Source organism: Tinamus guttatus, unplaced genomic scaffold (assembly GCF_059628265.1).
Source record: "Tinamus guttatus ecotype Peru unplaced genomic scaffold, ASM5962826v1 Tinamus_guttatus_pri_ptg000065l, whole genome shotgun sequence".
Taxonomy (NCBI): Eukaryota; Metazoa; Chordata; class Aves; order Tinamiformes; family Tinamidae; genus Tinamus; species Tinamus guttatus.
Genome location: NW_028288599.1, coordinates 661,720 through 675,467, shown reverse-complemented (window position 1 = coordinate 675,467; position 13,748 = coordinate 661,720). Strand labels below are relative to the sequence as shown.

Here is a 13,748-nt window from a genome sequence, read left to right as displayed (position 1 = left end):
GGCCTGTTTGGGAGAGGTGACGGGGAAGGGCTCGGTGGGATCTCAGCTGAGACTGTCCTGATGGCAGTGACGGGTGCTATGGGGACACCATGGCAGTGAGGCCGGGCACAGCGAGGGGCAGAGGCAGGGTGGGAGCAGCCCCCTGGGCACACAGCGACGCTGCCTCCTGGCGCCTGTGGGGAGCGACCCCGGGGCTGCTGGTTCGGAGCACAGAGAGCAGCCCCATTCCTGGCACCCCGACCCCCAGCCCTGGCTGACCGGGCTCTTCCCCTTGCAGCTGCCCAGCTGGAGCGGGGCCCAGCGGGGCATGGAGCCAGCGAGAGCAGCTCCCAGCCAGGCCCCATCAGGGAGCAGGAGCAATAAAGTTCTGTGCATTGAAATAAGTGTGCAGGGTCTCTTCCTTCTGAGGGAGCAGGGGCGCCATCCCTGCCCACTTCTCCATCCTCATTGATGGGCAATTTGGGTACGTGTGTTGGCAGCCTGAGCTGAGAGGACAGGGATGTCCTTCCACATCTCTGAGGGCAGGGGCCTGGGGCTGATCGCCTGCTAGACGTTTCCACAGGGCCTTCTCATGGGCTCCCCAGCTGCCCAGAGATCTAGGGCAGTCTTCCTCCTTTGCTTCCCTGTGGGCAGAGCAGATGCTGAGGGGAGGAGTAAAATGCTAAGGAAGAGGAGGAAGAAGAGGAGGTGAGTTTGATCCACAAGAAGACAGGCGAGCGGCGAGGTCTGGCAGAAATTAGTCCAGCAGAGCAGGTGCAGGTGGCCTCTGGTGCCCGGTGACGCTGAAGGGCCTCCCCTCCCAAGACCTCCCCACTGCAACCGCAGCGATGAGCGAGGAGGTCTCTTCGTTTCACCTTGTGAAATGGTAAAAATTCTGGGGGATTGATGAGAGCACAAGCTCCACTGGGCAGCTGTAAGATAACCTACCAAGCCCCACACTCATTAGTAGGGATGCTGTCCTTATAATCTGAGCTTTTGGACCTTGTGAGCTCTGAAAAGCTCTGCTTGGAGAGTGGCTGCACACGACAGCTCCTTTCTAGTGTGAGCACTGTGCAGCTCTGTAGAGGTAGCAAACGGGAAAGGACAATGTTACTCAGTGTCCGCCATAGCGACAGAGAGGATGAAGGCCCAGCAACTTTATTTGCCATGGCAAGAACATGGAGTCTGGTGGCCCACAGCCACCCGCACTGATTGGTTCTGCTAAGCCTCATGGTCCTCCGGAGGATTGATGAGAGCACAAGCTCCACCAAGCCCTACACTCATTAGTAGGGATGCTGTCCTTATAATCTGAGCTTTTGGACCTTGTGAGCTCTGAAAAGCTCTATTTGGAGAGTGACTGCACACGACAGCACGACAGTGCCTAGTGTGGGCACTGTGCAGCTCTGTACAGGAAAGGACACAGCTCACAGGAAAGGAGAATGTGACTCAGTGTCTACCATAGGGACAGAGAAGATGAAGGCCCAGCAGTTGTTGTTGCACCTGGGACAGACTGCCCTCAATGCAGCAGGCAGTGTTCCTGGGACATCGGGCGTGCTTTCCAGGGCACGTCTTCTCCTTGCTGTAGAACTGAGTGGGCCCATGTCCTCCAAAATCCCTGCCTGCCATTGCAGGAAGATGTGTGGGTGTCATGGAGGCTTCCTGAAACGTCTGGGAGAGGCCAGGAGCTCAGCCATCAGCTCTGGGGCTGGCGAGAACCTCTTTGGTCTGGTGACTGATGGGGCAAGGGTGGAAGTGCGGCATCTTCCCCCGTGCTTGCCTGTGGGCAGAGCAGGCACTGAGGAGAGTCAAACGCTGGGGAGAAGGGGGGCTGTGATCTTGATCCACACAGAGATAGAAGAGGAGGGTAGTGAGGGCTGGCAGGGAGGGCTGGCAAAGACAGTGGTGGGCAGCTGCTAACTGTGGGTGACGTGAGGGGTCTCCTCACCACAGCAGCCCCATGAGCAAGGGGAGTGCCTTCCCTAGCTTTTATCGACAGCAGTGGGGGTTCTCCATGGAGAGCAAGGCCTGACTCTTCCTGGATTGGTCTATATTAACGTGGGCACCATCAAAGGAGATCGGTAGTGCAAGGGCTCGTGAAAATGCGCACCTCTTTTCTGGAGCCAGAAAGGGAACTGTGGTTCCAGGATGGTCATTAATGTCAATGGTGTCCGGGGCCTCAGCACTCATTCGTGAAGCTCCAGGGTCCTTTCCAGTTGTGGATGGGAGGAAGTGATAGCTTGGCATTGCCCTGAGCATGGAAGGGGTGCACCAGGGGCTTTAGGAGGGGTAGAGTTGAGAGTGATGCCGTGGGCTGAACATGCCATGGTGTCTGTTATTGCGTCATGTGAAACAAAGTAGGGCCTGAGAGGACATGATATTGGGAGAGATCTGCCTGCCCCTTCCCAAGGCTCAGTTTTACCTGCCCTGTACAACGAGCAGCTCGCTTCAAAAGGAGCCTGACTTGTTTATGTGAATGATGCTTTGCTTGAATGCTGACTTGCAACCAGCCTTGTGACACAAGCCTGAAGCAAACCAGTAAATTCAGAATCCAGTCCAACATTTGAAGAGAGAATTTTCTCTTCTCTTGAGGAGGCAAGGGTGGGGCAGAGGACACAGTAATTAGGTGCTCTTTATGAGCACTGCTTTTCTTCCTTTGCCCACAGCAGCTCTGGAGAAAACACTCCCACTTGTGCAGAAGGGCAGTGCAAATGACAGATACTCAAGAAACGATCTGCTTTCTCTCAAGGGAATCCAACATAAGTGGAGCAGAGAAAAGCAAACATGGTTGATTAAATAGGATGAGGGACCTCCTCCCGGAAGCCCTGCAGTTTGGACTGTGGAAAACTCCCAGCCACTGGAGGACAAGACCCCGTGCACTGAGTGGGTCTGCCATGCCCCACAGTCCTCCAGAGGATGCTGTTTTCATTCTTTGTGCGTTCTCACCTTCCAGGCTTTATGAACTTTGAGAAGTTCTGGAGGGAAGCAGGATTTGGCAATGTGAGGGCGATACCATGCTTGGTTGAAGGCCTGTTCAGAAGTGGTGGGTCATGTAGAGCGAAGGGTGACAATAATGGGCAGCAGTTTTCTGTTGAATAAAAAATAAGACAGCTAGCTCCAGGCTTTAGCTGGGATATTTGTAGTGAGCAAGACTGGCCTAACCCCTTAAGGGCTCAAAGTTGTTAGAGCCACAGAGCCCTAAGTCATCATTTGGCACCGTCTGCTTTGCCTCAGGTAGTGGTGAGGTAGGAAGGCTCAACACTGTGATAGTGTGAGTGTGCCCCTCGCAAGACCTGCCTGTTTAGAAATCTGGGCTGAGTCAGCTCTGGCTGTAAGACCTCAGTAGACCCCCATCCATAGAGGTAGGGGGAAGCCAGAGAAGACTGCCAAAGGAAAAGCTGTAGCAGAACACAGCAGCAAGGTAGACAGGTCAGACATACATTGCACAATGCTGAAGAAAAACGATACAGAAAAACACCTCTTCAGTAATAAGCACCAGACTCAAAGGCCCGTAGTGTCTGGGTGAGATTTTCCCATAGACGTGTTTTTACAGCTGTGGTTAATGTGTGACTAATCGTTACTGTGGAGTAACCACACAACCACTCCTCGGTGCTGTGCGAGCACACATAACTGTGCTTCATCAGTAGGGTTTTGTGTGGAAGTAGAAATGGTAACATCCGAAAAGAATATTTAAAACCAACAACACTTTTGAAAGTGGCTCTGACCATCTATGCGATGCGCATATTGTTGTAGTTGGACTACAATTTACGCATGCAACAAAAAAGACAAACCATCTCCCCAAAACAATAAACAGTTCAAAGGCTTCTGTTTTATAGGCAGCTACGATCAAATATTAACAGCAGTATGTAAGGAGGAAGAGCAAACTCAACCAGCATTTTTCAGACACTGTTAACTTTTCCTCCAGTACATTACACTCCAGAAAAAGTAAGAAAGCCACTTTTTCAATTAATATAAAAGGCAATGTAGCTCGAAAACCCCTTTGTTTTCCACTGTGCTGCTCTGAGAACAATAAAACTGCAAGTAGACTTTGACCTGAGTCATTGTTCAGGTGATGAAGGTTTAACACTCAAAAACTATTTTAGGTATTTTAGGTTCTTCATCTTCAGATATGGGTATGCAGAATGGAAAAGGACCAGTTCCTCCACCAGCAGTGCTGAGTAAAGTAGATACAGTGTTACTTGATATGATAGCCCCTGACAGGATGGCTAAGCACTTGTTTCCATTTAGACTGGACTTGTGAAGGCTTCCAATCATGGAGGATAGATGGTTAAGATGATTTCCAGTTGCCAGCAAATGTAGCTTTTCAGATATCCTTCAGGTGTGGATGAACAAGTGGGTATGTAGGCCATCCACTCGCTTATCTGGGATACACGTAAAATTTCTCCACCTCTATGAAATCTCCACTTTATTTCCAAAGTTACTGATCTGTTGGGGTTTTTTTTAATTTTTTTTTGTTTTGTTTTGTTTTACTAAAGGGCAGTAACATTCTTTTATGGCCTTTTGAAATTATTTCAACCTTAATTCCAGTTTTTAATCTTCTAGCCTCAAAGAGAAATACCTACGCAGCAAAGTCGTACTGTTTTTAGTTTGGAACAACTGGAAAAACTGCGGTGTTCTGAGACAGATCTGTCTGTCCAAAAAGCTTACTTTACGTTTAAATCTTATCTATTTATTCTGTAGTTTATGCCACTTTAAAATAGAATTTTCTGCTTCTAAGAGCACTGCCTATTTTGTTATTTTCTATTTTTTTTAATGTAATGATTGCCCTTAATGTATATGCCCTATTGCCCTATATGTATATGTACACATTTGAACATGTGTGTGTCTATATATGTGTGCACACACAGCAGACTATATCAATCCTGGCAGTGTGTTGATACCACCTTAAAGAACAGCCCCCAAAAGCTGTACATATACTTTTCCCACGCCGAAGCATCGTATGGGTAAACTAGGGCAGAGTAGTAAACTAGAGTGAATAGAAGAGCAGTCCCTTGGCACAAGGGTAGGGTAAGACTATCTGTGTGGGGAACAGCACAGCACAGCAAGGGCAATTCGTATACTCAGTGGTGTTGATAACCAAAGAGTATAACTGGCAATTCATATACTCAATGGTCTTGGAATCTGAAGAATATAACTCCAGTAAGCTTCTATCCCTGCATCTTCCTCTTGTGTTTGCTGTTTTTATGTCAGTGAGGATAAATCTTGTTAGAACTCCAGGCTGGTGCATTTTCAGGATGATATAAGCAATAGTCAGTGCAGAAAAGGGTTGGTTTAAAGTTTTAAGTTTGATTTTTTGGGGGTGATGTTTGTAGAAAAGCATCATTTGGCATGTTTAACTGTAGATAGTTTGAGAAACAGGCTGAGGAAGACCTAGTTCATGCTTGGCCCTAACATCACAGCCACTGACTTGTCTAGTCTGGTCTCTGAGAAGAGATGGTTTTCCAAATACCTCCATCTGGAAAAGTGGCTCAGCTGGTCTTTTCTCATCTCATAGCAATGTGGCCCAGAAGACTTAGATCTTGATCTAAGAGGTTATGTTAGGGGAAAAAAAAAAAAAAAGAAGAGGGGAAGGATTTCTAACTAGTTTCTGAATTCATAGAATATAGTCTGAAAGAGACCTCCTCCTGGCTTTTCATATTATATTCTTCCTGAACATAAAACTTCATTTTAAAACCATTTTGATTTTTTTGCCCTCACCATTAATGCAAGGGTTCTTAAAGGCTTTCATTGCTTCAGAATTTATACTTGCCAGTTTCTATTTTTTTTCTACTCACATATTATCCTATAGCATAAATTGCTCATCTCCATCCCTTATGTTGTTCCTTACCATGACAAAGATGTAAACAGCAACTACAGCACTTGTCAATCTTTGTTTTTCCAAGCCAGACAAACCAAATACTGTTAGTTTACTATGGGAAAAGGCTATGCTATCCCCCGTTATTTCAATGTCTTTTCTCTGCCCCTTCCCAGCGTGAATTAATCCTGGAGGATTTACAGAATGTAAGCAAAGGTCGCAATAGATTCTTAGTACAATGATCCCCATAAGGCTGAAATTTTCCTCTACCTACTGGAAATACCTTGACTAATGCATCTTGATGATATTTTTGCCTTTTCTTTTAGCTGCATCAGAGAGACAATTATTCTAAAACCAACCCAGACCTTTCTTCCTATCTCTTATTCTTCAGAGAGTTCCTAATTCAGAGCAAAAATTCATGTTGCTGGACCTCCAAAATGCCTGACCTTGTCCTGTTGAAGGTGATCTTTTCATTACTTGTCAAAACATTCAACTGCTTCACTCTAATATTCTGTATTGGTAAGGCCTCCCAAATTCCCAACAGCAAATGTGATTTCAGGTACTCCCTTCTATGCCAACTTAATGAAAATACTTAAAGGCCCCCAAAGGGGCTGTGTTAACAGCTTTTTTCCCTGCTAACTCCCTTTCCTGCCCAACCTGTTGCAGGCTCCTCCTTAGCAGGGGTCCCTATGGCCTTACAACTCTTACAACAATGTCCAATTTCCTTCTTGATTTATTAATTTTGTAGGTATTACATTTGGTATTCTGCCGTAAAACTGCTGTCTTCTAAGCTGACAAGATTATTAAAAATGCTTTTGGTCAAGCATCCCATTTCATGAGCTGAATAAAACTCCAAAATGCCAAATAACTTTTTGACTCTATTTCTGATCTCTTGCATATTTAAAGTCTTTTGAGTTTTGTTTCTACCTCACAGAAGAAAAATCACTCTGCACCTTCAGTGTATGTAGCATTTTCATCAGTGCATTTTACATCCTAGTCCTTAAAATTCAGGTAGGACATTTAGGTAGACTGTGGAATACATCTAAAATAGTTTTTCTTCCCAGCACACCCATAAGGTTGCCGTTTTTTGTTTCTCATTCCCTATTTCAATTACAGGACTACAGAGCCTTTTAGATTTCCTTTATGGTGCCTAATACAACTTGACAAAGTGAGAATTGCGAGAAGTCCTTCTTTTCTCATAGTTTGTCTTCCTTGACATTGAGTGTATTTACCCCTTCCAGCTCATTTTCCAGCACAAAGAAGGGGGTCAGATTTTCTGCCAGCCACATTCTTTGCATCTCAGTCCTGAACAAGAGCAAATGTGGTAATTGCTCCAGTATGGGCGAAGCAGAAAGCCCGAAATTGCAATGAACAGAAACATGACTTGGAAAACCCAGGATACCCAACATTAGAATACAGAGGTTGTTTTTCTACAGATTATTCTCTCTTAACACAGTAATGTTTTTCTCAAGTGCGCCCTGATGCTTAAATACTGGTTATCATTTGTGAGGATTTTGGCATAGGAATTTTTCCTTTTCCTCAGCAATTAATTTTTGTCCCTTTCTGCCACACCAACTTCTCACATTTTTGCTAATTAGGAAAGCAGAAACAGAGATCTTGGGAATCCCCAAGGAAGAGAATTCATCCTTGCACAGCCCTCCTGTGCAGTGTGCTCGACTCTGATCTTCCACAACACTCTAATCCAGTTTAAGGGACTGGTGAAGTTGCCGTGCAGCTAGAGAGCACTTTACAGCTTTGCTCTAATACAGAATCAAGGTCTTTTAAACTCAATTCCTAAATCCTTTTGCTTGCTCTCAAAACCCTCTTATTTCCAAGCCCCAGCCCCCTCCCCCCCCTTTTTTTTCCTGATTGGAAAAGTATAGCCCAGAGGCAAGAAGAAATAAACCGAGACATTTGCTACAGAGGTCATTTTTAAACTACCTTTCTATATATATGAAAACAGAGCACACTGATGACACTAGTAAATTCGTCTTTAATATTCAGCACAGCAAGGGTCTTGAGATTTGTATCTAGGTCGTTTAAGAGGAAGGAAGAATAGGTAGAAAACTGAGGCAGTTTAAAAAAAGATCAAGAAAAATAAGTAAGTAAATAAATAAATAAAAGCTGCCCTGATAGGCAGGAGACTTGGCCTTCCCTCTTTCTGAGCAACATCACTCTCTGTCTGCTTTGCTGCCTCTCATCCCATACAGGTTGTAGCACTCAAGAATAACTGATGCAGCAGATTAGTTAGGACAGGCCTTGCTCTTCTCCCTCTGTGGAGGTACAATATCCAAGGAGTGTTTTGGTTTAGGAGACACGTTTTCATCACAGGCGTCGATGCTGCCCACCCTGCAGCCCTTCCTGCTCCCGGCCGTCTTGAGGCCCAAGCCAGGGGAGCTGGTATGAGGGATCCCCGCGGAGGACAAACAGCCTCTTTGGACCTTTTGAGGACGGTTACAAACAGCTCAAGGTGGGCTACAACCAGCACCAGGGACCTCAGGGCTCTGCTGAAGGGCTTTGGTCCAAGCCTCCACCTCAGCCAGCTGCTCCAGCGCCCGGGCGGGAGGAAGAGCGAAGCAGGCGACGCTCCTACCTTCCAACCTTCCCACATTTAGCAGCAAACTCTAGACTTCATACATTACATCTGAAATCCTGGAAGACTTGGGCAGGCTTCATAACCACTTCTGCCCTTTAGGAAGCATTATACAGGGAAAGCATTCACAGATCACACGCATTCTCACCAAAATGCCATTTATTGCAGTATACCTTTACAGGGCATACACAAACCAAATGTTGCATCTTCTCTTAGACTTTTATTTCATTTGTACCACTTAAATAACACAGAATGTCATGTTTGTTTCACAAACTGTCAGTTCAGACTACCAAAATATACAGTTTTTTTTTTCTTTCCCCCTAGCAAGGTTGTGAGGTACAACTGAAGTTTTACCACTTTATCTTCCTGTGCTTTACAAGAATCTTTTCATAGATAGACCTATCAAATAACGTTTCTACATTCCTATACAAAGCGAAGAATTACAGCTGAAATTAACACCGTCTGGTTGGTGCATTAACCTATAAAAATTTGGTCAGTAACAAAAAAAAAAAAAAAAAGCCATAATGGACTTTGCAGTTTTACTTAAAAATAGCCAGCTACATGTATGCACAAGTTTTCCTTGAGCATAAAGAAGAGTTTTGAATCAAAAAGGTGATTTTTTTTCTTGGGTTTGTAGAGAAGGCACCAATTTTAGCTGCGTAGCAGCTTAAGAGAATTTTATACTTCATGTAAGTTACCCAGATATTTAAGTTCTACTGCTAATATGCAACATTTATACCAAATGTTGTAATACTCTCCAATCATTCCCTCTGGCTAAAGGGTACAAACCTTTTTATCAGTTGTAAATGCTCCTCCAGCCTTCAGCTGCGAGGATGAAGAACTGAACCTGCAAGCAGCCAGCCAAAGGCCAAGCAGAGGAGCTGTGCAGAACATCACACTTTTCTTCTAACCAACTTGGAGATATTCCGGAGAACCTCAGACCCTCAGGGAGACTTCAGTGCCTTGCATCCGACCATACCTTGAGCACAAACAGCTTCAGGCAGCTGGGCCTTCCTGGAGGTGCTTCTACAGCCTTCGAGTCTGAGATCCCTTGGGCTGCTTCTCTCCAAAGTGCAGAACAACTGAAAGGGGGGCATTCTGGACGCAAAGGAGTCAAGCGTGCCAACTGCTGTGTATATTTAAGGCCAGCTACACCCAACCTTCATCAAACTTGCCTTAGCTGCTGTGCTTCCCTGCTCCTCAGCTGCAAAGTCAGGATATGGTGCTTTCTACCTTTTACCCCTGTGTGTAAGGTACTGTGTGGTACAGATGGCAGGTCACGTTCTGAGGCAACCACTGTAAACAGTGCACAGTGAGGTAGGTGCTAGAACAAGCCATCAATTACCTGGTGACTACACAGTAGCACAGGGCAGTAGGACCTACAGCCAAGTCTGGATTTGCCATCTAAGAAGAGGGAAGATTTGGGAGGGGACTGTTTAGAAAAAAAAAATCCATTTCTTATTTAAGCCTAGAAGGAAAGAGAGGGGAGAAGGATAGTCTGATGGTATTGGTAAAATGTATTTTTCCATTTATTTTTGGGGTCTTGCAAGTACTAATACAAAACAAAATCAGCTGTTTAGGAATTAGTTCTGAATATGGGATAACATGATGTGATCTTTTCAAAATATAAGTTATTTTAAACCACGCGACAGTCATTTGCTTACCCTGCCCCTCACACTTCCCTTCACTGGATGTTATTTTTGGCTTGATGTTCGTAACCATTAAGTGCTCCATATATGGCAGATAGAAAGAGCTAGAGAACTGCAGTTTACCAAACTTCTGCCTAGAGCAGAGTTTTGTTACACTTTAAACATATCTATGAGTTAAATAGGAAGGATCCCTGGTATATGGAATTTGAGCACTGTTAATGATTTATTCTTGCCAGCCCTTTCCCTAAATATCAAGGGTTTTGTACATACAGTGCTGCCTTATCTTCTTCCCACCGCCTGCCCCACCAGCCTTTAGAGAAACCAACGCAAGTTGAGGAGTTTGCAGTCCCACTTCTGTTTAAAAACAAACAAAATCAAACAAAAAGTTGTGCAAGAAAGCAGGGAATGTTCAGTGTATCCGGATCTACTTTGTAGTTAAAAGAATTTCCAATGGCAAGGTGGTAAGGGCAATACCCAACGATCATATGGCTTAAGTTTAATGCAAAGCGCACAAGGAGGTCCACGTGCAGGGAGAGAAGAGTCCAAGAAAGATGGAATTAAAAGTGTCCTGAAGATCAATGTTTATGCATAGAATTCTTCTTGTTTGTGTGGTTTTTGGTATCCTCCATTAGACTGTTTTGGTTCATCCAGTGAATAGCTTCCTTCGTCTTTCTTCTTCATTCTGTACAGCATAAATACAACTAGAAACACTGCGAACACCAGGCCTACTAATCCTCCAGCAATAACACCTAGAAAGAGGAAAAAGACACAATTTACTTTAGATACATGAGAGAGAATATTGTTATGATTCTATGCTTCAATGTTATTCCTGAGAGCATGGTCCATGACTTCAGCACTTTCAAAACTGAATTTGTCCTTCTTCACCATTTACCAAGAGTGTCATCCTCCCACGGATAGGAGCTTATTCCTCTGCATGAGGCAAACCTACAGAAACAGATGTGCCACGAGACCATGCTGCAAAGCACGATGGACAGAGCAAGGCTCTGTCGTTGAGCTCCTTAATTCGGGTGGCTTCAGAACATTTTCACAGTAAATTGAGGGGAGAGCAAAAGAAGTTTAATTGCAAAATTCTGGATAGCCTAGAGGTGGCCACTTTGCTACTAGCACATTGTATTTGTTTCAGCTGCACAGAATTATGAATCACCACCCTCATTTCAGAGGTCTGATAAAAAAAGTCTTGCCTTCATGCTCAGAGACCTACTTGCAGGGTGCAGCTTCTGCTGCCTGGAAAGACTCCTACAGGAGTTTGACTTTACTGAATAGAAATTTAGAATATCAGGTACCTCCAAGAACTTCTTTTCTGTCCATTATTCCTGAGGCTCCTGCTGCTTTGGTATCCCTCCCGGAGTCAGGCAGCACTTCAGAGTTCTGGGTGGTGACCAAATCTTCATCTTTAATCAAGATGAAATCTCCCTGTTGGGACATACACAGCAAGTTATTCGTGTTTCTCATGTCTGTTACTGGAGACTTACCACAGCTTTGCATTTTTTTTCAGCTAAAACCCTCCACCAATGTAACATATTAAGCCTCTCATTAGTACTGGCAAATTAGCGCCCCTTCCTTCAGGCCCAACTTACAACCCGTTATTAAAGCCATCTCCTTGAAATGGTTTCAAGGTTCTTAGTCCTCACCGGATCTCCAGAGCCATCTTCAGACACCTCCTCATGTACGTCCTCAGGAGCCACTGTTGTGAGGGCATCAGTAAAGTCTGCCTCGTGATGGACGGGGAAGTGGGGCTCAAGCATGTCTTTGGTGTCCAGCACATCAGAGCCAGGGGTATTTGGCTCCAGGCCATGGACTGTGCTTGAGACTTCTGAAGGAGTTACATGAACCACCGAAGGGAAGTGAGTGGTGAGACTTCTCATTGTTGTCGTAACAGTGTCATTTACTGGTTTCTCAGGAGGTGAGTCCAAGTTGGGTACTTCGTCTTTCACAGCTACAACTGGCTCCTCTGTCACCACACTACTAGTGGCAGATGGAGATATTACTTCCTTTTCAGTTCGGCTCTCAATCCCAGGAAACAGCTGCTCATTGAAATCCATTGGTATTGCCAGTAATGAGGAATTAGTTGGTTCTGCTGGAATAGTCCAAGTGGGAGACTGATCTGTCAGGGGACCTGGAAAACCAAAATATTATACTTGACCAGTTTAGAAAGATAACAATAGTATCTTCAGGACATCCATCTAAGTGAGGAAGCCTAACCTGCAGAGCCAATTTTAGGAATAATATTTCACTTTGTAATCCTTTTCAGTGGAGCAAGGAATGGGCAGAGCAATGTACTGTTTAGCAGTACTTTATTAGTCATCCGTTTTCCCCTAGGGCACAAGCAGTAGTTTGTAGACAGGCCGACAAGGACATCTTCTATTCGGTACACTGGCTGGTCAGAATGGTTATTTGAGTCTCACCCCACAGATCTTTTTATATGATTTAGAGCAGTTGCCCATGTTCTCAGCACCTTTAGCCACTGGTGCCTTTGGGCCAGGTCTTGTTCCTGGGGAATTTCATCTACCACACAAACCCATGGCTGCAGGCGAGCAGATGATACCATGTTGTAGTTCTCAATAGCTTGCTCTATCCTCAGTAACATCGCCTGAACTGCAGAGTTTTACGTTCAACATTGCATACCAAACCTCTCTCTCATGCAGTGTAGTAATCATTCTGACAGATATTTTCTCCACCCTAAAAAATTTTATTCTGCTTTTGAAAAATTATGGCCCTTGGGAACTTGCACATCTGATGACAGATAAAGCTTGCACTGGATGTACATTGGCAGCTAGTGGTTTTACACACCCTCAAATGGTATCTCTTACCAATTTGTAAGTGAGGGAAAAGGCCCTCATGTTTTCTCAATCCCATGACTGCAGAATAACGATAGTTTCATAACATTTTCCAAGGGATTTTCCATATTAGTAGTAACATGCAGTAGGAACTGTTTCTGCTCCCTTTCAAATCCTTTCTGCTGATTGTTAGTAGCCAAAGCAGCACAAGAAGAATAGATTCGCCTCCCCATTCTGTTCTTAGTTCTCGTATTTATGAAGGCGGATTGTTTCTCTTTAAGCCAAAATGCACATCTATATCCAGGGTGCCACATTCTAGAAAAATCACACTCTAATAGTACAAGTGCTAAGAGCTCACCTGCACCAGAGCCTGAGAAAGCATCATCGTCATCACCAGAAGAATCAAGATCTTCAGGAGGAAGGTTCAGATTGGTAGCTTGCTTTAAAGAGGGAAGAAAAACAGCTGTGTTAGTGATGAGATCACTTAAAGCAATCATGTTGCTGGTCCTCTAAGCGCTCCTAAACATTACACCAACTTTCTCTGCTGAGACTGCATTTTTTGGTCTTTGTTCACTCCATCCTCCTCTTCCCCAAGACAGTGGTTCTGGTTGGTATATTTGGTACTGGGAGGGTCAGTTTTACTATCCACCTAAGCTGCTTCTAGGCTGCCCTTTGGGAAAGAAGGAAGCAGAGAGCTGCATCTCGGAACAGCCCATGCTGGCACTGTGCAAGGACAGAGCGGCATGGCCCGTGTTCCAGCTGCTCACACCTGCAGCACCTATCAACACCTTCATCTGCGAATTACCTCATGACTTGCAAGGGCGAGAAAGGAAGGGGAGACAAAGTGTTTTTGCCTTCTCTGCCTCTTCTGCAGCATTGACATATCTGAAACTATCAACAGTATCGAACTGGAAGTA

The 13,748-nt window shown here is 44.9% G+C and overlaps 1 protein-coding gene across 1 annotated transcript; it reads right to left on the bottom strand.

Annotated features, from left to right (window-relative positions):
* Window positions 1-10,305: 10,305 nt before the first annotated feature.
* SDC1 (syndecan 1) lies at window positions 10,306-13,328 on the bottom strand. Its single transcript, XM_010220680.2, has 4 exons — window positions 13,190-13,328; window positions 11,686-12,170; window positions 11,338-11,467; window positions 10,306-10,782 (listed from the first exon to the last, which is right to left on the bottom strand). Exons 1-4 carry the CDS (start codon window positions 13,326-13,328, stop codon window positions 10,616-10,618), a joined length of 921 nt encoding a protein of 306 aa, XP_010218982.2. The 3' UTR covers window positions 10,306-10,615.
* Between the last annotated feature and the right edge of the window lie 420 nt (window positions 13,329-13,748).

Bases quoted from the DNA above. Each gene is read 5' to 3' on its own strand.
- SDC1 (XM_010220680.2), bottom strand. From the start codon at position 13,328: ATGATTGCTTTAAGTGATCTCATCACTAACACAGCTGTTTTTCTTCCC. The intron at 12,171-13,189 runs GTGAGCTCTTAG...TTGGTTTTCCAG, and splicing joins TTTCTCAGGCTCTGGTGCAG to GTCCCCTGACAGATCAGTCT. The intron at 10,783-11,337 runs GTACCTGATATT...TCCTCTTTCTAG, and splicing joins CAGAAAAGAAGTTCTTGGAG to GTGTTATTGCTGGAGGATTA.